The sequence below is a fragment of the Apodemus sylvaticus genome, chromosome 3, assembly GCF_947179515.1.
Source record: "Apodemus sylvaticus chromosome 3, mApoSyl1.1, whole genome shotgun sequence".
In the NCBI taxonomy this organism is placed as follows: Eukaryota; Metazoa; Chordata; class Mammalia; order Rodentia; family Muridae; genus Apodemus; species Apodemus sylvaticus.
Window position 1 is genome coordinate 57,002,702 of NC_067474.1, and position 25,360 is coordinate 57,028,061.

Sequence of the window (25,360 nt, forward strand, 5' to 3'; positions counted from 1 at the left end):
GAGGCCGCCGCGGGGCCTGCTTGTCGCCGGTTCAGCGCAGCCCGGAGTCGCCCAGGCCTGAATTCCTCTCCGGGTCCCTACCCGGGCCCCAAGCCCGCGAGGACGCCAGAGGCCACCCCCCGGGGGTGGGGAGCGGAGCCGCGGGTCAGCTCTACGAGCGTCCCGTGCTGGCCTGGCCGGCCCCGCCCCCGCCCCGGGCCATGGCCCAACCCTTGTCCCGGCCCCTCATCCTATCCCAATCTCAGCCTTGGCCTCCGGCCACGCCCTCGCCCCGCTTCCCAAACCTGTCCAGGCCCCGGACAGTGTCCCAGCGAATGCCCAGGTCCAGGTCCCCGCTTCAACCCCGGTCCCTGCCCCCAGCCTGGCCGCTCTCTCCGCCTCGGCCCTTGTTCCACTCCTTGTCACAATTCCCAGCCCAGCATCTCACCCTGCCCCATTCCCAGCGTTTGCTTAAGCCTCTGGCCCAGCCCCAGCCCCAGCCTTTGCTTCAATCTCCATCACACCCACTCCTTCCATCACACCTCCTGCCCTTGTTTGAGCCCCGGTGCTCAGTTCAGCGCCACCCAAAAGCTCAGTCTTTGCCCTCATCTCTGTGTTTGCCCAAGTCTCTTCCACTGGGCCCCCGCCTCTCTCATACTCTACCCCTCTCCCAGCCTCGACTCAGGTCTGGGCTCCAACTGCCGCCAGCCCTATTGCTGCTGTTGCTGTTTTCTGTCCTTGGTCCAGGGGCTGGTGAGTGCAGAAGCGGAAAGGTTTGAGACAGGATGGGATTGGGGGGGGGTGACTTGGAAGAGTCGGGAGAGGTGGGACTTGGTGAGCTCGGTCACTGGGGAAGAAATGTGTGTGTGTGTGTGTGTGTGTGTGGCGATAAAGGTGAGAAGGGTGCTTACACAAGAGATGGGTTGGCAGCCTTTAAGAGTGGGTGATACAGAGGCTCTCAGGTAGTTCAGCAGGTGGCTAATAGTCCTCAAGAGACGGGGAGATCGCCTTTCCAGGTGTCCACCCTGACTCCTTGTATCCGGCTTTCTCTGGGAAGTCTTGGGGACTTTGCTCCTTTTGTTTCCAAAGTTTTATGGAGATGACATAGTCCCACCATAGAAGCTTCTATTGTAGCCTGAGACGTGGAGACACTGTAGCCTAAACCTTTGAAATAACAAACACATTTTTTTTTAAAAAAAAAAGGGGGGGGGCTAAACAGCAGTTTTGAAGACAATATGTTGCATTAAATAGATGGGCATGGATTATTTGCCGATATAATGAGCTTTCTTCTTATGCTGGGCCTTTCCCAAGCAAGTATCGCTGACTATGGATAGTTCTTGATACTTTTAAAGCATGGCTGAACCTCAGCACAATACTGAAGATGGGGAAACTGAGGCTCAGCAAGGAAGCAGTTCAAAGTTGTATTCTACATAAATGGTCGTAGTGGGGCTAGAAAAAAGGTCTCCTATTCCCTGTGTCAGACCAGTTGTCTCCCTCCGCTCCTCCTCTGACCACAATACCCGACTGAAGAATTCCTTCATGGGCCCACGACATAATGTAATCTCTTTCATCAACTGTTTCTCACTTGCCAGGTGCCCACCTGCATGCATCATCCCGTCCAGGAAGCCACTAGGTTAGTTAGTAGAGCGGTCTGGCCTCTTAGTGGTTGGAGTGAGAGAAGCAGAGAGGGGCCCATCATGAAATGGCCTCAGCCCCACGCCGCCTTGCTGAGTGGCTCTGTAGAGAGTGGAGGCTGTGTCTCCACAGCCTTTGGCAATAACAGTTAGTTAGCCGCAGCTGTGGGTGGAGGAGGGTTCCAGTGATCTCCGTGGGCCTGCTCAGTGTACAGTCTTAGATCAGTGCCACCCTAGGGTCGCAGTCCTGTAGAGATGCGTGGGCACTGTGGGCTTGTGTGTATCATAGGGACCTGGGAATGGTGCATGTGTGCCATGGATGCATGCTTACGTGTTGGTGACATGCATTTTATCTCAATATTCATGAGCTGATATGTCTTTGGAGTGCATATCTTATGGTGTGAGGGTGAGGGAATGTTACATGGCCCCCACACTTCTCAGCTTGGCTCGCTCCTCTTAGGAACATCACCAGAGTGCTACTTTTAGAAGTAGGTAATTCCTAGGCTTGAAGGAAGCGTTAGAGGTGTGTGTGTGTGTGTGTGTGTGTGTGATATTTGTGTGAATGCTCACATCCATGTGTGTGTTTACTAAGGCCAGAGGCTACTTTATTCCCTGGAGACTCTCTCTCATTGAACCTGAAGCGCCTATTACCCACCTGCCTCTACTGCACATGCACAGGCACATATGGCCATGCTAGGCCCCCCTCCCCCTCCTCTTCCTCTCCTTTCTCTTTCTCCTCTTCCTCTCCTTCCTCCTCCTCCTCCCCCTCTCCTTCCTCCTCCTCCTCCCCCTCTCCTCTTTCCTTCTCTTCCTCCTCCTCCTCCTCCAAATGTGGGCATTGGGATTTCAACTCAGGTTTTCATACCTACATAGCAAATACTCTTACCCACTGATCATCTCCCTCGATCTTGAGAGCATCTTATTCATCGTCCACCAAGTCTCCTGGAAGGAAGGACCCAGGGTGGAGGGGTAGACATTCATTGTTGACTGCAGTGCAGGATCGACACTTGCAGAAGAAGCTGGCAATTAGCTTTTGGTTTTGGTTTTGATGAGGAGTTTGCACACACACACGCACACACACACACACACACACACACACAATTTAGGTGGTGGAGAGGCACCTTCACATTATTGTAGAAGGGACATCAGGACAAGCTCATTTAGTCTTGGATAGACATGCTTTCTCTGGGACATGGTTCAGGTAGGCCCTGTTAAAATTCCAACTCAAAGTGAGACGTTCCCAAGGACCCACCCTGCCTCCAACTCCTCCCGCACTACCCCCAACGCTCCAAGCGTCTACTAACTCCTTTTCCAGCAGGTACATCTTGTGACCCCCATAGCCTCTGCCTTCGTTGAGGTTGGCTTAGGCAGGTGGATTTTCCAAGGCCAAGCCAGCTTTGTGCTTGTCTCATGCTAACTTTAGGAGGATCCCTTCCCTAACGCCAGCAGAGGGCGCTCCAGAGCTCTTATTTCCTATAACAATAGCATTCTAGGCTATTGAATGCTGAGCCTCTGGCTCCCTGTTGTGAGAGGCAGGATCCCACAAGCTGTCTTCTGCATTACATCAGTTAGTCCACTGCACTGCCTTCTCCTTGAGAGCACCTCCCTGCTTTTATCTGAGTGCAGTTCTCTTTCATCACCCACATTTTTCCAGATGCCCCATCTCCTTTACTTTAAATACCTCGTTTGTGGGGTCATTGCTGCCATCTCCAGACAGAGAGGTTATCAGATTGGGAAAGCCTTGTGGGTGTTTCTCTAGTTTCTGTAGCTGAGAACCCTCCCTCCAATTTCTACTCTGTCTTGAAGATGATTGAATTTCCCCACTTTTTTACCTGTTTAGGGACATATTCCTGGGCTTCTTTGAAACTGTTCTGAATAAGAGAGGGGGAAGGGAGAGGAAGAGAAGAGAGAGAGGGAGATGAGTGAGCTCTGTGTGTGGGGGCAGTTTGTCTGCACGTTGGAGCACCCTCTCTTACCATCTGAGCTATGGATTACCGTCACTATGTGTCTGTCTGGCCAGGTCCTCTCCTGCCCACCCTGGCTCTGCTCCTGATAACAATGATCAGGGAATCAGCATTTGAGATAGAGATAACCCACCTCCTCCCCACCCCCAACCTGGCCTCCTCCAAATAGTTGCAAGTGACTTGGGTGCCACTGGGCCCCCAAATGACTGCCCTCCAGGACCTCCCTCGGGGAGAACGTCATTTTGACCCTAGAGAGTCTGATCACTCCTTTCTTGGGCACTGCCATGGTGGCCTGCCAGCCCCTGTTCTTGACTCTGCCACCCAAGCAGCTCCCTTGCCGCCTCACCACACCTCCCCTCCCTTCTGCCCTGAGCTGGTACACAGACAGCTCTTGTGCAGCTTCTGAGAATTTTTACTGCTCCTAACCACTGGGGAATAGAAAAGGGCAGAAAACAAACAAGTTACACAGTTCTGAGCTGACTCCCGAGCCCCACAGGTGGAGTTCTAGCTTGCTCAGCGGCTAGGAGCCTGTGCCAACATACACACACACACACACACACACACTGCACACACTGCACACACATGCACACAGTGCACACACACATGCACATGCACACATGCACACACATACACAGTGCACATATGTGCACAGTGCACATATGTGCACAGTGCACACACATGTACACAGTGCACACACATGCACAGTGCGCACACATGTACACAGTGCACACACATGCACACAGTGTACACACACACACTTGCACACTCTGTTTTGTTAGTCTTGGTGGGTGGAGTTCAATTCCTTCTAAGTGAGTGAGCTTCTGTGAAGTCAAACGAAGGGCTGTAGGTTTAAATCATCAGGGTTTCGCTTTTTGCAATATGAAGTTTTAAGAATGAGGCTTTTATGAGGAATAAGCCAGATGACTCTAGGGCAGCACAGGCCACAGCTCCTGGCCAACGGAAAGTGCTGTTGACTTGGTCCTGTTGCTGAGAACGTGGCCGAGCTGCTACCTGATGAACCCACTGCTTCCCTCCCCTCTGCTCCCAGGAGGCCTTTTCCTGACTGATTACTCCACCTGCTCACCCCGCAAGCTCAGCCCGTTTCGATCCTTTGCCAGCACCGAGCTCTTCCACTTCCACGTTCCTGAGGACACATTCTTGGCTGTTTGGAACCTCATCATCTTCAAGGAGCAGGGAGGAACCTTTGGGGACCACTGCCCAGACCAAAGCGTGACTGTGTGAGTGTGTGAATTACCCTTCTGTAACCCCACTCTCCAACCCTAGTTGTCTTCCAAATTGAATAAGACTTTAAGTGGTCTAACCATGCCCCTTGACCCTGACCTTGACCCATGTCCTGGTTGACGGTGCCTGGAGGTTATGACCTCTGTCACCTGAGCACTCATAACTGCTGTGAGTATCTCAGCTGACTTGTTGCCCTTATGGACTTGACCCTGACCTGCAATCATTTTGGGGTGTCTCAGTATAGGGCATCTGCTTGTTTCACTAGTGATGAGTGACAGTTCCTTTTTTAGCCTCTGTCTCCCAATTCCGACCCCTCTGTCTACCTTTCTCTCTTCCTACTCCTTGTCCCCAGGTATTTCCGATCTGGAGCACCTCCCGTCATCAACCCGCTGCACACCCACTTCCCAGCAGACACGGCTGTGCCTGGTGTTTTCTCACTGACCCTCAGCTGGACGCTGCCCAATAGGACCTCAGGCATCTTTAACGTCAGCAGCCCCTTACCCGGGGACTGGTTCTTGGCTGCCCACCTTCCCCAAGCCCATGGGCACATCTCCGTCAAGGTGGGTGGGTGCTGCCAGGGGCAGGACGAGTCCTATCTTACCCTTTGTCCCTGCTGAGTACTCACGACATCATAGCCCTGTTACCAGGGTGAGCAGCAGCACCGGGGTGGGGGTGGGGCCGTGGCGGGCTACTGTTGGAGGGAGGGGGTAGCTGATGGGATGGTCTATAGTAGGCAACTGGGACATAGTGATTCTAGGAAACTAGAGAGAAGTTACAGATTCTGGAACGAGGCCCTGGAACTGGGCAGCTGTATTCCTTCCTGTTGGAGGGCATTAATGTTAATGAAGGTGGTCACAACTATCTGGGCCTGTGGAATCTGCTGTACAAACCCAGCACTGGTTTATTTTGTATTTTGATTGATAATAGCCCTGGAACTTCTCTCCAGCCATATCCTCAGTCTAGCCCATGTATCCTGGTCTCAGGTCTCTGTCCTTTGCCCTTTGGGAAGCCATAAGAGAAGCTTTTCCTAATAAAAGCTTTGGATAGCTGATATCTTTCCTGGCCCTTGCCCCACTTTCCTCTGAATACCAGCACTGATTTTAACACAACAGAGATTGTCAGTCTGAAGGGCAGGTCCAAAGGTCAGGTTTGGAGTAAATGAAAACAGCACAATGTTTTCCTGCTGCTCTTGTGGAACCCTCCTTGTAATAAGGAAAAACATAGGTTTCCAACTGCTGCCTGTTTTGGTGGAGGGGCATCGTGAAGAGCTGGGCACTGTTGGTCGGGTAGCCTTGGCTTTGGTAAGAGGGAAGGGCAGAGCAAGAACGGAATAGGAACTGATAGAGACCAAGGGCGTCACAAAGCGAGGGAGCCAGTGCTGCTCGGTGCTGAATGAAGACGGCAGAAACGCCCAGCCAGGGGGTTGTTGGCTCTAAGTTGGTAAAATATCTAGCCTAGTGTAGGCTGAGTTTTGTGAAGTTGGGGGCCTGGGAGCCCTCTGGAGGAGGCCATGCTGGGGGCTCACCTGGGAAAGTCTCTGGGCTCGTGATTCATATCAGATAAAAAAGGACTTTTCCTCTAGGAGGAATGTCTTCATAGATCTTTGGCCAAATCTCAAAGAGCCTGCCAGGCTCTTGTCTCACTTTGTAAGAACTGACGGGAGAATCCCCTAGCCCCTGTGCGGGTTAGCCACCTTTCCAAGCGAGCAGGACGTACCCGCAGCCCCGATTGGGTAGGGATTGCTGAGCTGAGGCTGGGGAAGGAGTGCCCATGGTTGCTTGAGCATTGCAGGACAGAGCCAAGCTGCTCAGACCATCGCATGATTCACAACGTCTAGACCACTGGGTGGAGAGAAAGTAAGCAGGCCTGGCGCACATGCTCCCCTATCTAGAGGGAGTGTGCAGTGCCAGAGAGGCTAGATGGCCGCTCCCAGCAGTGCGTGGACACAGAGAGAACGTGCACAGTTGAGTCTTTCTCACTGGATGGACAAGGATCTTGGGGATGGTTCTTCTAAAATGTTGATTACCTTCTAAAATCTTACACGGCCTTCTGAGGATTCTTAAACCTAGAACATTCTTTTGCATTCCCAACTTGTACCTTCTTTGCATCATGGTTCTTCAGACTTACTGTAAGGCATAGCAAACAGAGGGAGTGGTGTGGGCTTAGGGATAACCTGGGTGGGGCAGGAAGAATTCCCGTGAGAAGAAGGCAGTACTGTTTCTGGAGTCCTCCTGACTTTGGGGATGAGCCTAGTTCTTTCTTTATCCCTTTGCCCTTCGGCTGCTGTGCACAGGCCTTGAGTTGGATGCCAGGAATACTGAGGTAAATAAGAGATGGCAAGATGTGGAGAGTGCTTTAAAAGCACAAAGAGAGGTGGCTAACTCGGTTTGGCAGTATGGCGGAGATGGTGTTCAGAGATTGTGAGGCAGTGAGGTCTGATGGGAGGAATAAGTATTTCAGAGGTGGGGGTAGCATGGCCGGAGTTGGGGAGGCATACTGAGGAGGGCAGCTCTGTGAAGAAGGTGGAAGGGTGGGCAGAAGCCAGACCAAAGACGGCCTAGAAGTGGGCACTGTACCCCGAGAGTGACAGGGAGCCCTGGGAGGCTGCTTTTCCTTATTCCTGACCCTCCCCTGAATCGTGTGTCCCCAGCACCAGCACAGCTGACACTCTGTAGTTCTGTGGCCTTTCTTCCACCTTCTTTGCTGCCCCAAGTGGACCTCACGGCTCCTCTTCTCCTTGCCCCGTCTTCCTGTCAGCCTCTCATCTCTTTCTAAGGCTCCTGTTTACCAGTCTGAGATGCTAGCTTTGGGGTTGTGGAACCAGCTAGCACCTAATAGTTCATAACAAGAAAGTTCTCCCAAATAGCTGGGCATAGGTCTTGAAGACCTTTTCTTTCCAGTCTAAGATCTGGGTGTAAATAAGATCAGGTAAAGTCATGAAAATGCCACGCTGGACAGCACAGATGCAGATAGTTTAGAGGCAGCATGCCGAGTCGGACCAAGCCTGTCAGCAGCTCAGCCACGCAGTAGGTAATATCCACCAGGCACCTCTGCTTCCTCTCCCATCTAAGTCATCTTATTTATATTTCAAATAGGTGACATATGTACCTGATACAGCCTTTGAAAGGCGCAAAAGACCCACAGTGGAAAGTAAGTCTGCCTTCCCACCTGCTAGTTCTGCATTTCTCTCCCTGTAGACACCCAGATTTCCACTCCTGCGTATGGTAGTCTTAGCTTCCTGATCTGCCTCTTGGCAGTTATGACCACTCTCCTGCTCTTCCCGATCACTGTCCACTCCTCTGGCTCTTTTCTATCATCTCTGCTTGATCTAAGTGTGCAGTCATGACTTGATGCTTGGCCCCAGGAGAACTCCTTTCTGAATTTTCATTCTCTTGTTGGCATCTATGGCACAGTTGTTTTAAATACCATGTATGGGTTGATGCCTCATAAGCTGGTCCTATATTCTTCAAATCTCAAACTTTATATCTATCAGCTTTCTGATATGTTCAATTGCTTGTCTAAAAAGTCTCAAGCTTAACACGTACAAAGCAGAGCAAAGGCCGGAACTCTCACTTCCCACTTCTTCCCAGTCTCAGCCTCTTCTTCCTGGCTGCTTCCTTCTCAGCGAGGACAGCTGCTACCCACCAGTTGCTCTGGTCTCAAATGTGTCAGTCCTGACTCTTCCTCTTCTCTGACGTCCCCATGACCAGTTCATAAAGCCTTGTTCCTCTGCACTGCCCATCCGCAGGTGTATCTCCACTTCTCCATGAAGCGCCTCCCTGTAGAGTTCCCTACCCACCACCGCAGTACAGCAACCTCCTAAACAGTCGCTCTGCTTCCTCTGCCCCAGTCACTTCCACAGGGATTCGTGCTGACTGACTGAGGGCCAGAGCGCTGTGCACTCCTGAGTGGGCATCTTCAGCTGTAAGCATGTCTTGGCGTTTCTACTGCGGTGAAAGAACACCATGACCAAAAGCAGCGTTGGGAGGAGTGGGTTTCTTTCAGTTTACAACTCTCAGGCCACACTCCATTGCCGAGGAAAGTGCGGGCAGGAGCTCAGACAAACCAGGAGCCTGGAGTCAGGAGCTGCTGCAGAGGTCCCGGAGCAGGGCTGCGTCCTGGCTTGCTCTTCACGGCTTGCTCAGCTTGCCTTCTTATAGAACCCAGGACCACCAGCCCAGGCTGCCCCCACCCACAAGTGATTGAACCCTCCCACATTAATCACCAATCCAGAAAATGTACCCCAGGCTTACCTATCTAGTCAGGGCATTTTATTAGTTGAGGTTTCTCTCTTCTAAAATGACTACTGTGTATCACATTGACATAAAACTAACCAGTACAAGCCCCCGTGGGGCCTGGAATTTCTTTAAAAAACTTAATCCAATTGGGCATGGCGACTCATATCTGTAATCCCATACCAGAGAGACTGCATGAATTGTAACCAGCCTGGACCACAAGGTGAGTTTAAGGCTAGCCTAGACTATAGAAAAGACCCTCTATGCTCTCTAAACAAAAAAGAGAAGATATTCTCTCTGTCCCACAAAGTATGAGGAGTTCTCCATAGCCCAGAGTCCGGCTACTAGGCCTTCTACCTTTCTTGGTCTCTGCTTCATGCTGAGGAAATCTGGATGTTGAAAGAACACACCAGAGTCACATGTGTCCTGATAGTTCCTGAAACCGGCAGTAAAAAATGGAAGTAGTGTTTCTTTCTCTAGACTGTGAGGCAGGGAAATGGGGTAATCCTGGGTGTGAGATTGGTACAGATCCCTGCATTGGTTTCTAGCCAGAGTGTTTCTGATTCACAGGGTTTTCCATCAGAAGTGAAGGACCTCTGCTTTGGATGTCAGAGATGAGAAATTCTGTACAATGGGGTGGCTCGAGGGAATGATCTTTTGACCCCCATCCTTCAGCTAATGGCTGGCTGTTGTTCTGCCCCTCAGATGTGCCAGGTGTTCTGCTGAGTGCTGAGCATTCAACCATGAGATGGCACAGAAAAGTGTGCGGCTCTGGGTGCGAGTCCTCCACTGACGTAGACCAAGGCCTCCTTACAGCACTGGGGACTTAGCCCAAAGTACATGATTTGGCTGACTTCCTCCATGGCATAAATGTCAGGCCTGGAGCTTCTCCCCAGGACAGGCTTCGGAGGCACATCTTCATCAGAGTGGCCAACAGAACGGGTGATAGTCTCCAGTTTATTGAGCCAACAGAAGGCCATTACCTCATTTAGAGAAGCCTTGTTAGGAGGTCTCATGTCCCTTAACCGATGGTTGTTAGGGCCTCTAAGATGTGGATGCTGTGGAAGGGTTAATTAACAGTGACACTAAGTATTGGGGTTTCTGGGAGTATGGCCTCAGGGCCGGAGAATGAAAGGGGCTTGTAGTTTGTCCAGTACAAGAGAAGCCTTGGAAAGTATGGTAGCTGTCCTTCAGTGTCTGAGGAAACAGGCTGAGGCTGAGGGTCATGTCAGAGGGGACAGATTTTGGCTTCATAAAGGTCAGTGCTGTCCACAGCTGGGCTGATTCATGTGTTTGGCAAACATTCATGGCAAGTTGCACACACCACATTAAGTCTGTGCGTGGAGAGCCAAGTCCTGTTCTCAAGTTTCAAATAGTCTGCAGGTTGGAGAGTAGTCCTTGCTGGTGTGACGCAGCAGAGGGCAGACAGGCACACACATATCAGGAGGGCAACCTGGCAGCAGGAACAGTTAAAGGCTTAGACTAGGGAGGGTTGGACCAGAGACCTAGACCAGGCTGCCCAGCTCCCCTAGAGCCAGTGTTCAGTTGCTGTTGTGGTGATGTGTGGGCAGACCAGGAATGTCTAAGGGGAGGGGTTGGCTTGGGCCTGCAGCAAAGCCCAGTTATCAGTTGGGTCTGAACTTGAGTCTCCAAGCTTCATTCAGTGCTGAGGCCTTGAAGACCTAGATAGGACAAAGGTGGTAAGAAAGGACTGTGCCGAGAGCGGAGGGATGGCTCAGTGGGTAACACACTTGCTTTATAAGCATGAGGACACGAGTTCAGATCTCCAGAACCCTCACCAAGCTGGGCAGAGTAGCCCACATCTGTAATCCCGTGCTTGGATGGCAAAGCAGGGCTGGGCGTAGGAAAACCTCCGGCAGGTCCTGCACCAGTTAGCCTGGCTCATCCGGCTCACAGAGCTGGTAAGCAAGGGCGGAGGCGGAGACTAAGGCCTGGGTTCCCCTCTGACCTATGTGAGCACACAGAGAGAGAAGGCACTTCTCCCTGAAGAGCCTGCGTCCATACTGGGGTATGTCTTTCTTCTGATTGCCTCTCTTTCTCCTAACCCTTGTAGTTAAGCCTGTTGCAAAATATTTTTTAATTCAGCACAATTGTTAATAAAATGACTACTCGGGTAGGAAAAGTTAGGAGCTTAGAGACCAGTGTGGGAGACCTGGGAGCCAGAGGCTAAAGAGATTTCTTCAAGACTCCTCCCGTGACTTCTGTGAGCCTTGGTTTGGTAGCGGCCTCAGCGTTTCTCCTGTTCCTGTGGCCTTTGTGTTTCAGGGTCTCCAGGATGAATGTCAGTACCTCCTTCAGCCGCAGCTGATTGTCCGACGACTGCTGGCCGTGGCTGTACTTGTTCCTGGTCGACCCTCAGAGCAAACCCTCTCCTCCCATAATCGTTCAGCCTTGTACAAGTAAGGAAACACTCCGAACCTGGCCCTGCCCTTTCCTCCTGTGATCTTACACAGGGACAGTCTTGCTTTCCCGTTAGCCAAAGTGACCCAGAATCCCCAGGGTGGATCCAGGGAGATATCTCAGTCTCCTCTCCCCTAGCACAGAGACACCTGAGCAGGCTCCTGTCCCCATGCCCTTTGCCCCCATTCACTCCCTTGCTTCCTCTTGTTGTCCTCCCCAGTGTCTCTTACCTCTCTGTCTTTTCTTGTCCCCAACCTTCCTCTGCCCAGGGTCTTTGTACCAAGTTTCACTTACAGGGTTTCAGCCCAGCTGGTGTGTGTAGGGGGTCGAGGGGCATCTGTCTGTCCCCTGACACTGCGCCTACGTCCCAAGGCTCCACCCCTACACAACTCAAGCTCCGTGGCCTGTGGAGGTGCCTCAGTATGCCAGCTGGAGCTGGCCTTGCCCCCCTGGGGCCACTGGGTCTATGTGCGTGTGGAGACACCATCCCGCGGTTCTGGCAGGGCCATCCGTTTCCAGTTGTGTGTGCGGTTACAAGGTCAGAGTCTTCACCACCTCAACTCCCTAAGCTATGTACTGACCCATGGCATGGGGCATGGGCATGGCTGTGCTCTGTGACCCTCAGCTAATCCCCACAGGTTCCCTCCCCGGCCCAGGTACCTCCCTACTCCTGACGTCCCACCTCTTTGCTGCTTCAGACCATGGGGCCCGCCTTCACAGTGTGTCTTAGACTAGGGCAGCTAAAGGCTGTATTATTTTTCTTGACTTAATCTCATTTTCAGTTTCCTGGGGTGGACAGGGACAGCCAGGACTTCCGGAACTGCCCTTGCATACAGTCGCAGGTCATTAGGCCAGCATGCCACATTAGCTTACATGGCAGTGTTTCAGCGCCTCCACCTTGGCAGTTGAATAACTGTGACAATCAGGAACCATCTGGGGTCTGCCTTTGACCCTGGCTGCCTCCCTTTCCAGGCCCACCATCTTCCATTTTACACTCCTTCCCCCCTCCACTAAGGCCTGTCGTACCTGGTTCTGGTGTCTGGTGGGGCCACATGGCTCTGCAGGTCACATGTCTCATCTTTGGTTTCCTCTATTTCACAGAGTGTCCACAACCCAGCCTGTCTCGTGCCTTGGTCCCTGGGGCTGCCATGAACATGCCCCAGTCACTGGGCACCCAGCCACTGTCCCCGGAGCCACCATCCCTGGGGGCTCCTGTAGAAGGGTCTGGAGCAGTAGCACCGGCCGAGCACTGCTGGCCAGTGCGTCCAACTTTGCGCAATGAGCTGGATACCTTCTCTGTCCACTTCTACATCTTTTTTGGTCCCAGCGTGGCCCTTCCACCTGAGCGCCCAGCTGTGTTTGCCCTGAGGCTGTTGCCAGTGCTGGACAGTGGGGGCGTCCTCAGCCTGGAGCTCCAGCTCAATGTGGTATGTCCTGGAAGGGGTGTGTCCCTGCTGGGGAGTCTGCTGGGGAGAGTGGCAGGAAGTCGCAGGCTCTTTTATGCTCTCCTTCAGTTGTCCACAGTTCTGGTCAACAAGTGGTCTGGGGATTCACTGCCCTGTGGTGGCTGCACCAACCGGGCCTCAGAGTGGCCAGGCCTGTGGGTGACCTCCTACTGGAGGCTGACCTCGGTGGTGGTTCACTTGTGTAACAAGAGGCTTATCCTTCGAGGCTGTGCGACCTGTGTTTAGACAGCTGATGCTATCCTGATGCTCCACCAGGGTTGCTTTCATGAACTCCCACTGAGCCATGTTTTGTCTAGAAGTTGTATCTAGCAAATCCACATGTGCTCTTGTTCTTGGTAGATTCTTCTAGAGTAGTTTTGTAGTTATAGAAACAGTGAGCAGTAAGTAACTGATTGGGTCTGGGAAACTAGCTCAGTGGATAAAATACTTGCCCTTCAAGCACAAGGACCTGACTGCATACATTTATAATCTCGGCACTGAGGAGGTAGAGCAGGATAGTCCCTAGGCCAGCCTGGCGTACTTGGTGAGTTCCAGGTCAAATCAGAGGCTGTGTTTTAAAACCAAGGTAGATAGCATTTGAAGGATGATACTTAACATTGACCTCAGACTTCCACATGCACATACACGAACCTGCACACACAAACACAGTTACACACACACATACACACATGCAAAGATAGTAGAGACTCCACATATGTCTCCCTTCCCCATGCAATTTCCCTTATTACTAACAAATTACCTTAAATCTGTGCATTGTACAACCCTATCCTATTTTAACAACCCTTCAGACATTTCCCATTGCTCCCAATAGCTGAAACCACCTCAGTGTCCTGGGGCCCTCGTGTTTGGACTTCTCTCCACCTGACACTCATTCCTTCACTTATACTTTGAGTGGTCATCCTGTCTCCGAAATTCAGTCTGTCTGTCTGTCTGTCTGTCCCACTATGTAGCCCTGCAGGCCTGCAACTTGCTACATAAACCAGGCTGGCCTCGAACTTACAAAATTCTGCCTGCTTCTGCCCTCTAAGCATTGGGATTGAAGGTGTACAACTGCACCCAGCTAAGTCTTGCATTCATGCTTCTTGATAACAAGTTTATCCCTGAGTTGTTGCATTCCTCTGAGCTCACCTAGGATTGTGGTGCATTGTGAACCCTGGGTCCTCTAGTCTCCTTTTTCCTAGGTATTTATCCCCCCCCACCCCCCGGACTATCTATCTGGAGACTGTCTTTGGCTAGTCCTGACTAATGGTTGCTGAGTATGCTTCTGCACCTTGCCCTTCCTGACCTCCACTTAAAGAAGCGACTGACACAGCAGTTGTGTGGTGCTCAGTCTTGCAGTGGAGGATGGGTGCACATACACAGAGAGGTGCACATACACAGCATTGTTTAGTGAGAATTTAGCTGATGAAGGGCACATGTGATGATGTACACAAGAAGGACATGTGTGATGGTGTACACAAGAAGGGCATGAGTGATGGTGATGGTGTACATAAGAAGGGCACGTGTGATGGTGTACATAAGAAGGGCACATGTGATGGTGTACACAAGAAGGGCACGTGTGATGGTGTACATAAGAAGGGCACATGTGATGGTGTACACAAGAAGGGCATGTGTGATGGTGTACACAAGAAGGGCACGTGTGATGGTGTACACAAGAAGGGCACGTGTGATGGTGTACACAAGAAGGGCACGTGTGATGGTGTACACAAGAAGGGCACGTGTGATGGTGTACACAAGAAGGGCACGTGTGATGGTGTACACAAGAAGGGCACTGTGATGGTGTACACAAGAAGGGCATGTGTGATGGTGTACATAAGAAGGGCACTGTGATGGTGTACACAAGAAGGGCACTGCGATGGTGTACATAAGAAGGGCACGTGTGATGGTGTACACAAGAAGGGCACGTGTGGTGGTGTACATAAGAAGGGCACGTGTGATGGTGTACACAAAAGGGCACGTGTGATGGTGTGCATAAGAAGGGCACGAGTGATGGTGTACACAAGAAGGGCATGTGTGATTGTGTACACAAGAAGGGCACGTGTGATGGTGTACACAAGAAGGGCACGTGTGATGGTGTACACAAGAAGGGCACGTGTGATGTGTACACAAGAAGGGCACGTGTGATGGTGTACACAAGAAGGGCACGTGTGATGGTGTACATAAGAAGGGCACGTGTGATGGTGTACACAAGAAGGGCACGTGTGATGGTGTACACAAGAAGGGCACTGTGATGGTGTACACAAGAAGGGCATGTGTGATGGTGTACATAAGGGCACTGTGATGGTGTACACAAGAAGGGCACTGCGATGGTGTACATAAGAAGGGCACGTGTGATGGTGTACACAAGAAGGGCACGTGTGATGGTGTACATAAGAAGGGCACGTGTGATGGTGTACACAAAAGGGCACGTGTGATGGTGTGCATAAGAAGGGCACGAGTGATGGTGTACACAAGAAGGGCATGTGTGATTGTGTACACAAGAAGGGCAAGTGTGATGGTGTACACAAGAAGGGCACTGTGATGGTGTACACAAGAAGGGCACTGTGATGGTGTACATAAGAAGGGCACTGTGATGGTGTACATAAGAAGGGCACGTGTGATGGTGTACATAAGAAGGGCACGTGTGATGGTGTACATAAGAAGGGCATGTGTGATGGTGTACATAAGAAGGGCATGTGTGATGGTGTACATAAGAAGGGCACGTGTGATGGTGTACATAAGAAGGGCACGTGTGATGGTGTACATAAGAAGGGCACGTGTGATGGTGTACATAAGAAGGGCATGTGTGATGGTGTACATAAGAAGGGCATGTGTGTTGGTGTACATAAGAAGGGCACGTATGATGGTGTACATAAGAAGGGCACGTGTGATGGTGTACATAAGAAGGGCACGTGTGATGGTGTACATACATAATCCCAGCACAGGAGGCAAGAGGATTAGAACCCCGGCCATTTTGTGAATTTCAGACTAGGACAGCCTGGGTTATGTGAAATGCTATCTCAGAAATTCCAAAAATAATAGTGAAGAATTTAACTGAAGTCCTCCCCACCCAGCTGCTGCTTCCCTGAAGACTAACACATTGAGGTGCGCTCACAAGTGTGGGACCTCCCTGCGGTTCCTTCTTCAATTATTTTTCTATCATGATTTAAAAATTTCTCATATGCATTTATTTTTATCCTGATTTAATGTATCAGACTGCCTCAAATCCTTCCTTAATGAGAGGAACTAATGGTATCCTGTTTCCTGTTTCTTCCTCATAGACTACTCCTTCCCTCCACACCTGGGCACCAGTGCCCAGTTCCTCCCATACACTAGATAGGATGAGCCAAGGTGCCTTTCCTTCCAAGGAGGAGATTCAGAGTCCGGGCTGTGAGGATCTGGTGGATTTCATAGGCCTAAATAAGAGCCCAGTTTGACGGGTTGATCCCGGAGAAGTGGGCCCACTGTCCAGGAGGAGAACCTGATTGTCTAGTCACAGGGAGTGGGGAGCTGATAGCAGGGTGGTGTGCCCACCCATCCCAGGGTCTGACAGCCTCATTTGCATACACACCTTGCTCAGACCTCTCTGCGCCAGGAGAATGTAACAGTGTTCGGATGCCTGACTCATGAGGTGCCCTTGAGCCTGGGGGATGCTGCTGTGACCTGTTCCAAAGGTGAGGAAGGGACTGGGGAGTAGGGGGGCTGGGTGTTCTCACAACAGGGGGCGGCAGCGGGGAGGGGGTAAGGCAGTTCGGGTGTTTCCAGAGGTGGGTCCTGACTCCTTGCTGACCACGCCTCCTCCTCTCTCCTGGGCTCTTCTACCTTTAGAGTCCCTGGCAGGTTTCCTTCTCTCGGTCAGTGTCACCTCCAGAGTGGCCAGGCTGCGAATCCCATTCCCACAGACGGGGACCTGGTTCCTCACCCTCCGTTCTCTGTGCGGGGTGGGACCTCGGTGAGCAACATGGGGCACAGTTGGGGCTGGGATGGGGCGGCCCTGGCCTCAAATAACCAGGAGTATGTCTGCTTGCAGGTTCGTGCGGTGCCGCAATGCCACGGCGGAAGTGCGGCTGCGCACCTTCTTGTCGCCATGTGTGGATGACTGTGGGCCCTATGGCCAGTGCAAGCTGCTGCGTACCCACAACTACCTGTACGCGGCCTGCGAGTGCAAGGCTGGTGAGCGGGCTGGGGCAGGGAGCAGGCCGGACTGGGGCTTCCTGGGCATCGGGGTGTCCAGCAAGGGCGCCCTGAGAGACTGGATATGGGGTCAGGGTGGGCACAGTTGTCTGCTGTACCCACGGGTGCCTTCTGTCCTCTCCTACCCTTCCCCCTCCCCCGGCAGGGTGGCGGGGCTGGGGCTGCACAGACAGTGCGGATGCGCTCACCTATGGATTCCAGCTGGTGTCCACACTCCTCCTCTGCCTGAGCAACCTCATGTTTCTGCCGCCCGTGGTCCTGGCCATTCGGAGCCGATACGTGCTGGAAGCTGCAGTCTACACCTTCACCATGTTCTTCTCCACGGTAGGCAGGGGGGGCATCGCGCCACTGTGGTATCTCTTTTTGAGATAGAGTTTTAATCTATAGCCAAGGTTAGCCCAAGCTCCCCATGTAGCCCAGGCTGGCTTTAAACTCTTAGTACTCCTACCTTAGCCCTTCTGAGCTGGGATTACAGGCATGTTCCAGTGATTTCTGTTTGTAGCATGTTCTTTTTTTTTTTTTTTTTTTTATATAGAATAGAGTTCATTCAGGGCAGAGGATGGGAGTTACAGAGGCAGAGAGAGAGAGAGAGAGAGAGAGAGAGAGAGAGAGAGAGAGAGAGAGAGCGAGAGAGAGCAGAGAGAGCAGAGGGCCGGCCATGACCACATGGAGAGAGGGGGGAGGGGAGGAGAGCCCCAGAGGGGCAGAGAGGTGAGAGTGCCAAGAGCAGCATGTTCATTTTTATGACATAAAAGCGTGTCCTCCCATTCAGTCACTTTGGCCTTTTTGATTTCCATGAGAACTTTTGGAAGGCAGAGGGGATCTTTATATTGAGGAGTTTATCAGAAACCTGCTTTAAAGTCTTGAGAACTTTGTCCTGAGGCATGGGAAATGGCAATGTGATATAAAATCCCAGCTCAAAGGGCTTATAGGGTGCTTGTTTGTTTTGAAACAAGGTATTGGTGTGTATAGCTCTGTCTAGCCTGAAACTCTCTGTAGACCAGGCTAGCCTCAAACTAGCAGATCCATATACCTTTGCCTCGCAGTGCTGAGGTTAGAGGTGTGCATCGCCACGCCCAGTTAGATGTATAGTTTTAAGTCTCCCTGTTCCCGTTATGGAATCCTAGCAGTTCCTGCTCTGAGATTTCCAGCTTCCTATAGGCAGAAAGGTCCATGCTACAAGCAAGCCTCTCTGATGGAGTGGCCGAAGTGCATCTCCTAGTAACTTAGCTCCCTAATAGGTTTGTCCCCAGCAGGGTCTGACACCTCTAGATCTTGTTTTTTGGCAACTTGTGACACACAAGGACTGCCTGTGAGCACTTTACAGTGCTTTACACTTTACACTTACTCTTAAATGGATTTTTATTCTCCATGAATTTTGGCAACAAGAATATCAGAAAAGATCTCATCGAAACGCTAGCTTAGGGAGCAAAGAGCCTGACAGCCTGAACCCCACCCCCGTGACCTACAGAGGAAGGAGGGAGTGGCTGCTGCGGCTTGTCCTACATACATACTGTGAAATAAGTATGTCATAAGCTCACACTCATGAACACACACACACACACCACTATAAAATGTAATTAAAAAAGCTGAGTATTGCAAGTGTCATTATGTGCTTCCTTGGTGTCCAGATCACAGAAATTGTATTCAAGGCAGAGGAGAAAACAGGGGACATATGTGTCTAAGCAAAGGTTGTGGGGTCTTCCTGGGTACTCAGCTACAGAGGAAGCTGTAGCCAGGGACCAGATGGGACCAGTGTACCCCAGTTTAGCTGGCTCCTTTTCAGGCCTGGTCTGATAGCTCCTCTCTCTGTATCAGATTCTGTTCCTCCTTAAAGCCAGGTGCCCTGCCACTGTTACTCACAGGCTCCTCCCCCAGCTGCTGCTCTGCGCACCCACTCTTGACATCATGGAGGTCTAAAGTGACTCGGAATTAATAAGAGCACCTTAATGTAGCAGTGCTGTAAAAGACACAGTCATTCCTTGTACTTTGTACAAGTATTCTGTCCTGGAATATTCTAGGCAGATGCCTTCTCCTTAGATATAATGGCATTTGAACCTGAAAAGAGGCCTTCCCTCTGGAGGGACTGGAGGAGCCTCACAGGCCTTTCATAGCACAAGAAGAACACCCACTTTTTTTTAAAAAAATGTATTGTTTTTATTTTGTGTGCATGAATGTTTGTGTACCATGCAGTCAGTGCCCATGGAGGCCAGGAGAGGGCATTGGGTCTTCTAGAACTGGAGTTGCAGGATATGTTGAGCAACCTTGGAGCTCCTGGGAACTGAACTGAGGTCCTTTGCAAGAGCAGCTTGTATGCTTAACTGCCAAACTACCTCTCCAGCCCCAACCCCCACCCGTCGTAAAAACAAACAAAACTCAGTGAGTGTGAGAGTAAGCTTTAGGTGCTGACAGGAAGTCCCTCCTCTAACTCAGTTCTTTCTGGGCACAGAGCCCTAGTGTCTTTTCTTTCCCATTCTAAACTAAGAGTGTAGACTTACTTCACAGATGTGCCTATTGAAGGACTCATGGGTTAGTTTGTAGTTGACGGTACAAGAATTGTCCATGAATGTTCTCTTCCTTGTCTTAAGACCTTCTAGGATAGCTCACCCCAGGAAGTGGTGTGCTGGTGCTTATCTGGGGCACAGGAGCTGGCAGCAAGTCTATGCATCAGGACTTTATAGATACAAACTATTCTCTTAAAAGTAGGCCCAAAACATAGCACGTGATTCTGTATATAGTCAAGCAACTCAGATAATGAGATCAGAAACCGATGGCGACTGAACACGTGCTTGTAACGTTGCTGATTAAGTCCCATGACTGCACCAAGACGATGCACGGGCATTCAGTTCTTGGGTTGTGTGGCAGATGAAGGGAAGTCAAGTGTGCTGCCCGAGGGGAAGTGAATGGTGGGGCCTAGGCTGGCACTCAGCCTGGCCCACAGCACTGACCCACAGCACACCCGTGTCGTCAGGCCCTGGACACGGGTCCACACGCTTCTCTTTGACTTCAGCTTCTCAGAACGCCTGGAGACTAGAGAAGTCTCAGGAGCTAAGCGTAGCTTCTGGCCAAGGTTTACAGCTGTCCCCCCTTGCTCCTCCTCCTCTCCTTCCCCCTTTCCCTGGAAAGTGAGCCTAAGCTCTAGCTGAGCCATATCCCAAACCTCGAGACTTATAAGATAAGAGTCAGTCACTTAGGAAACCTCACCAAATTAAAGCACGTCAATAAGTAAGTGTTACTTTAGCTGGGCAGTCCGTGCCACATTCTTTTACTGCTGCCTGAGTCCTATGATCAGGGCCTGAACGTGCGGATGGCACCCACATCCCAGAGCTGTGTCCAGCCTTGCTTGTTGACTGCTGACATCCTGGCTTCAAGCCCCACTCCTTGTCGCCCCTGCTGTTCCTCAGACCATCACAAATACTTCTCAGTGACTCTTGGTGAGTGGTCTTAGGACAAATTGACTTAGGACACAGAAAATAAGTGAGCAACACTTAATCTCCCCACAGCCTGAGTACAAATACCCTGGTCTCTGCATGGATTACAGATGTTTGTGCCTTTATGTTGATGTCTGATATATATTTATATCTAAAAAATGTAAAATTCTACAATTTAGTTAATTTTTCCAGATCACCTAGGCCCCTCCCCCACACCCCTGCAGAGAAGCCGTAGGAGAAAGGCCCCGAGGCTCCCTGAGGCATGTCCTCAGATCTGGGGCTCCCCTTGACTCTTTCTTGTCTTGCTGTGCTGTGTCCTCCCTTGTCTGATTCACCACAAGTCCCACTTCCTGAATCTGCTGAGCTTCTTTTCTGTGTGGTCCAAAGGGAGGTAGGTGCAAGACCTTGATGAGGCCTGAAGTGTAAAATTCCTGCTTGAAAAATAAAGCTAAGCCAGAAACCAGTGTCTGTCAGATCACCCAGGGGCTCAGAGTGTATTCATCTGATTTTGAAGGAAGAGACCAGCCAAATAGCTGCCTGTAATCCTAGCACACAGGACGCTGAGACAGGAGGATTGCTGCAAGTTTGAGGTTAGCTTGAGCTGCCTGGTAAGTTCTAGGCCAGTCTGAGCAACAGACTCAGATGCTGTTTCAGAATGGGTGAGACCTTGTTGGGGACAGATACTTAGGAAACAATACCCGGTCAATTCATAGTCAAGCGTTAATTCTTCGTGGTTGAGGGGAAGAAGGTCATGTCCCTTGCTGCATGGTATCCTAGAGAGCCACCCTGCTCCTCATGGCCACAGTGCCACTCTTCATAGCCCTGCCGTGCTGCTGTCCTTGGCCACAGGCACCACCTCATTTGCTTCCCGCCTGAGGCATTGGGATGGGGTGGGGGTGGGGTGGGGAGCTGTTGAAGTGTTCCTCCTGAGGTAAGCTATGAAGGTGCAGCCTAGGTCAGCCCTGAGGTTACCTAAGAGACCAGAGCCAGATACTGGGAGGCCTGAGAGGGGGCTGCTGATGAGAGTCTGTAAGTGTGAGGGTAAGGGGTGGGGCTGGCCTCACCTTGATATCTCAGCCCCTGGCTGGGTCCACACATATTCCAGAAGCAGGGCAAGGACAAGGACGATGAAGGGCCAGTGTCTGAGCTGCCTGACACATTTGGCTGCAAAGCAGACCAGACCTCGCTGCCATATTCTTCTCAAGGATGAGAAGAGTCAGGGCTGGAGAGATGGCTCAGTGGTAAGAGCCCTGGCCACTTTTACGGAGGACTGGGTTTGATTCCTAGCATCGCCATGGTGGCTCACAGCTAACTGTCTGCATTCTCTGCTCTCTTGTGCCACTGCATACATGTGATGCACAGATATACATACAGGCAAACGCCATACAGAGAAAATAAATCTAAAAAATAAAGGAAGGAATGAAAGAATCAGGCATTCTAGTGTTGCTCACCTGTGACCTCTGACCTCTGGATCGCTAACAGAGAAGTAGCTCTGTGGGGTCCTTCTTTGGTGTCCTAGCCCTGGACTTGTGGCCTTGAGGCCTAGTAACACCTGCTATGTCTTCTTACAGTTCTACCATGCCTGTGACCAGCCAGGCATTGTGGTTTTCTGTATCATGGACTACGATGTACTTCAGTTCTGTGACTTCCTGGGCTCCTTAATGTCTGTGTGGGTCACCGTCATTGCCATGGCTCGTCTGCAGCCTGTGGTCAAGCAGGTAAGTGCAGAGCCTGTCCTGGAGGCAGGCACAGCTAACTTGTTTAAAGCCCGCCCATGCCTGAGCCTTCCCCGTGGGCCACACTCCGGCCCAGCCCTGGAACCCTCTCTGTAGGTGCTCTATCTGCTGGGCGCTATGCTGCTGTCCATGGCTCTGCAGCTGGACCGCCACGGCCTTTGGAACCTGCTTGGACCCAGTCTCTTTGCCCTCGGGATCTTGGCCACAGCTTGGGTAAGAGTGGAAGGGCCAACGAGGGAGCAGGAGAAAATGCGGGGCGCTGGCTATTTGGTCCCCAGTTTAAGGTAGCCTTGCATTCTTTCACCATCACCTGCTGTCCACAGTGGCCACTCAAGTCTTGGCAGGTGCTACCTAGGGTTCATGGGAAGTCTGAACTGACTCTGGCTTGGATTCCAGGGCCTTGTAGTCCTGAATCCCACTTCTCTGCTTTCTCCAGACAGTTCGCAGCGTCCGGCGCCGGCACTGTTACCCGCCGACATGGCGCCGCTGGCTCTTCTACCTGTGCCCGGGCAGCCTGATTGCTGGCAGTGCCGTCTTATTGTATGCCTTCGTGGAGACCCGGGACAACTACTTCTACATTCATAGCATTTGGCATATGCTCATTGCTGGCAGTGTGGGCTTCCTGCTGCCTCCCCGTGCCAAGACTGACCGCCGGGTCCCTTCTGGAGCCCGGGCCCGGGGCTGCGGTTACCAGCTGTGCATCAATGAACAGGAGGAGCTGGGCCTTGTGGGCCCAGGAGGGACCACTGTCAGCAGCATCTGTGCCAGCTGAGAGGGGCTTTGGGCCAAGCTCTGAGGGGATGTGAACCCTGCCTAGGGTCCTCCTGGGGCTGTGGAGCCCACCTAGGTACAAGGGACAAGTTGTGTTTCTTAATGACACAGTCTTTCTCAAGGATGACTGTTTTCAGGGACCAGGAGGCTTTCCTAAGACATGGAGAGTTTCTTAAGAGCCTGGAGTCCTCCTGTGTTTATGGAGTCCTTTTTAAGAATGAGCTATGCAGGACACTGAGCCCCTGAGGACCAGGGAGTCCCTAGGGGTGTGGAGCCCTTCCCAGGGATAGGGGGCCCTCCCACAGACATGAGATGCTTCCCAAGGAGACACATTGTCATCAGCAATGTGTCATCAGTACAGGGCAGAAAGGAGTCCATCCTGGAGAAACAAGTCACCAGATTTTCCCAGTGGCTCAGCAATATTGGCCTTGGGCTGCTGTGCTAGACAGAAGGGCTGCGAGAGCGAGAGAGAGCGAGAGAGAGAGCGAGCTGGGACTGCCAGGAGCCGGTGGCCTGGTGTGGTGCAGGTGGAGTCTGCTGTGTCTCCAATGAAGTATGGACTAAGTCTGTGCTGCCTTTTTTTCCGTTATGGGGGTCAGGGTATGGGGAAATGGGGGGAAAGGGACACTGAGGAAATCCTGAGAGTGATAGGGACCTTCCTGGAGAAGATGCTGGAAGCTACTGTCTGTGGTTTCTGCCCTGTGGCTTGTACACCGGCATCCCTCTCATCTGGTCCCCCTGATTAATTCCAAATACTCCCTGATGCCCATTTCCCAATGGCTATGGATCCTAGTCTGGAGTAGTGAAGGGGTGTGTGCTTCATGTGTGTGTGTGTGCTTGCTGTGTAGACACAGAGATGAATTAGACTTCCCCCATGACGCCTACGCCCACAGACGAGGAAGCTGAAGTGCCAGGAAATTAGAGTAACAGGTACAAATTTCAGACGTAGAAGGCACCACAAGAATGGAACTACTATTTTAAGCTTCCATTTTTCTTGCATGCCAGAAATAATCTTGTATAAATTGAGATTTTTTTCTGTGTGTGTGTGTGTGTGTGTGTGTGTGTGTGTGTGTGTGTGAGAGAGAGAGAGAGAGAGAGAGAGAGAGAGAGAGAGAGACTCACTATGTATATAATTTGTTCTGGCTTAGATCTCAGGATCCTCTGGGCCCTGGGATTACAGACATGGACACCATACCTGGCAGTTGGACTTGTTTTCTTCCCATGGGTTTGTAACTGAGTTTTGAGGGTCTTGTTGTATGCTGAGATACTAGAACATTCTTTCTGGTCCCCAGTATCATACTTTCTGAGAGTGTCATCTTCTGAGAGTGCAGTCAACCCAGCTGGTTCCCAGTCATCAGTCAGACAGGCTGCTGAATGCTGAGAGGTTTCTTGTTCTGTCTGCATAGCCCCAAGTTCCTGCACCCCAGTTCTGTGCCACTTGAGATGTTCTTGATCGGCTGCCCAGACATTGCATGAAGCTGGTTCTCTTCCGGGGTCCTGTGCTAGGTTTTACTCGACAAGGCAAGAGATGAGTTGTTTCTTCCTTTAAGCTCCATAGATGGAACCAGGGGCTCTGCTCCTGTCTCCTTAGCAAACTGGGCCAGTGCTCACACGTCTTCCCCCCTCTTCTCCTCCCACATGTCTGTCAGTCTGGAGAAGGAGCCAGCCTCACCTTTCTACCAAATCTTCTCTCTGTGCCTTAAGTCCTTTCTATTCTCTTCACAGCCCAGGCCTTTGAAGCTCAAATCCTAGAAAATACCACTTTATTCTTTCCTCTCTGCAGTAAAATTTCTTCCCGAGGCACTGAGTACAGAGTAAAGTAGCTGCCCGAGTGCTGGAGTGAAGGTGTGCGGGCCGGGTGTCCATTCCTGTATGAAAAGTGCTATTCTTGGGCCAGGTATGGTGGTGCATGCCTCTAACCCCAGCACTCTGGGGCTAGGAGCTTGTGAGTTAACACGAGTAAGAGCCAGCCAAGGTTACATAGACCCTCTCTTAAAGAAAAATAAAGTAAAATAAAAAGGCTGGAGAAATGGCTCAGCAGTTAAGAGCATGCATTGCTGTTCCAGAAGACTCGAGTTTAATTCCCTGTATGCAGTTACTGGCTAAGATGCCTGTAACCACAGCTCCAGGAGATACACTACCTCTGGGCTCCACGGGCACCTCTCCACACAAGTGGCATACATTCACACAGACACAGACACACATATACATGATTAAAAATAATAAATTTTTTTTAAAAAGAAGGATTGCCGTTCCTTACTTTATATATGGCTGTACCACCCCTCAATACACTTGTGCTTGTCTAACC

At 51.3% G+C, this 25,360-nt stretch overlaps 1 protein-coding gene across 4 annotated transcripts; it reads left to right on the forward strand.

Moving 5' to 3' along the window:
• Positions 1 to 23,619, forward strand: Tmem8b (transmembrane protein 8B). 4 transcript variants are annotated; one of them, XM_052176365.1, is made up of 13 exons: positions 1 to 732; positions 4,626 to 4,815; positions 5,172 to 5,379; positions 11,341 to 11,474; positions 11,745 to 12,013; positions 12,577 to 12,902; positions 16,501 to 16,594; positions 16,749 to 16,872; positions 16,951 to 17,093; positions 17,260 to 17,438; positions 22,117 to 22,263; positions 22,378 to 22,494; positions 22,718 to 23,619. In XM_052176365.1, exons 1-13 carry the CDS (start codon positions 201 to 203, stop codon positions 23,051 to 23,053), a joined length of 2,799 nt encoding a protein of 932 aa, XP_052032325.1. In that variant the 5' UTR covers positions 1 to 200; the 3' UTR covers positions 23,054 to 23,619. The 4 variants fall into 4 exon arrangements, with proteins under 4 accessions (XP_052032325.1, XP_052032326.1, XP_052032327.1 ...); XM_052176366.1 differs by lacking the exons at positions 1 to 732; positions 4,626 to 4,815 and adding an exon at positions 7,915 to 7,969 and having other exon boundaries at positions 5,294 to 5,379; XM_052176367.1 differs by lacking the exons at positions 1 to 732; positions 4,626 to 4,815; positions 5,172 to 5,379; positions 11,745 to 12,013 and adding an exon at positions 8,767 to 11,083.
• Positions 23,620 to 25,360: the final 1,741 nt, after the last annotated feature.

Bases quoted from the DNA above. Each gene is read 5' to 3' on its own strand.
- Tmem8b (XM_052176365.1), top strand. From the start codon at position 201: ATGGCCCAACCCTTGTCCCGGCCCCTCATCCTATCCCAATCTCAGCCT. The intron at 12,014-12,576 runs GTCAGAGTCTTC...TCTATTTCACAG, and splicing joins GTTGTGTGTGCGGTTACAAG to AGTGTCCACAACCCAGCCTG. The intron at 16,873-16,950 runs GTGAGCAACATG...GTCTGCTTGCAG, and splicing joins CTGTGCGGGGTGGGACCTCG to GTTCGTGCGGTGCCGCAATG.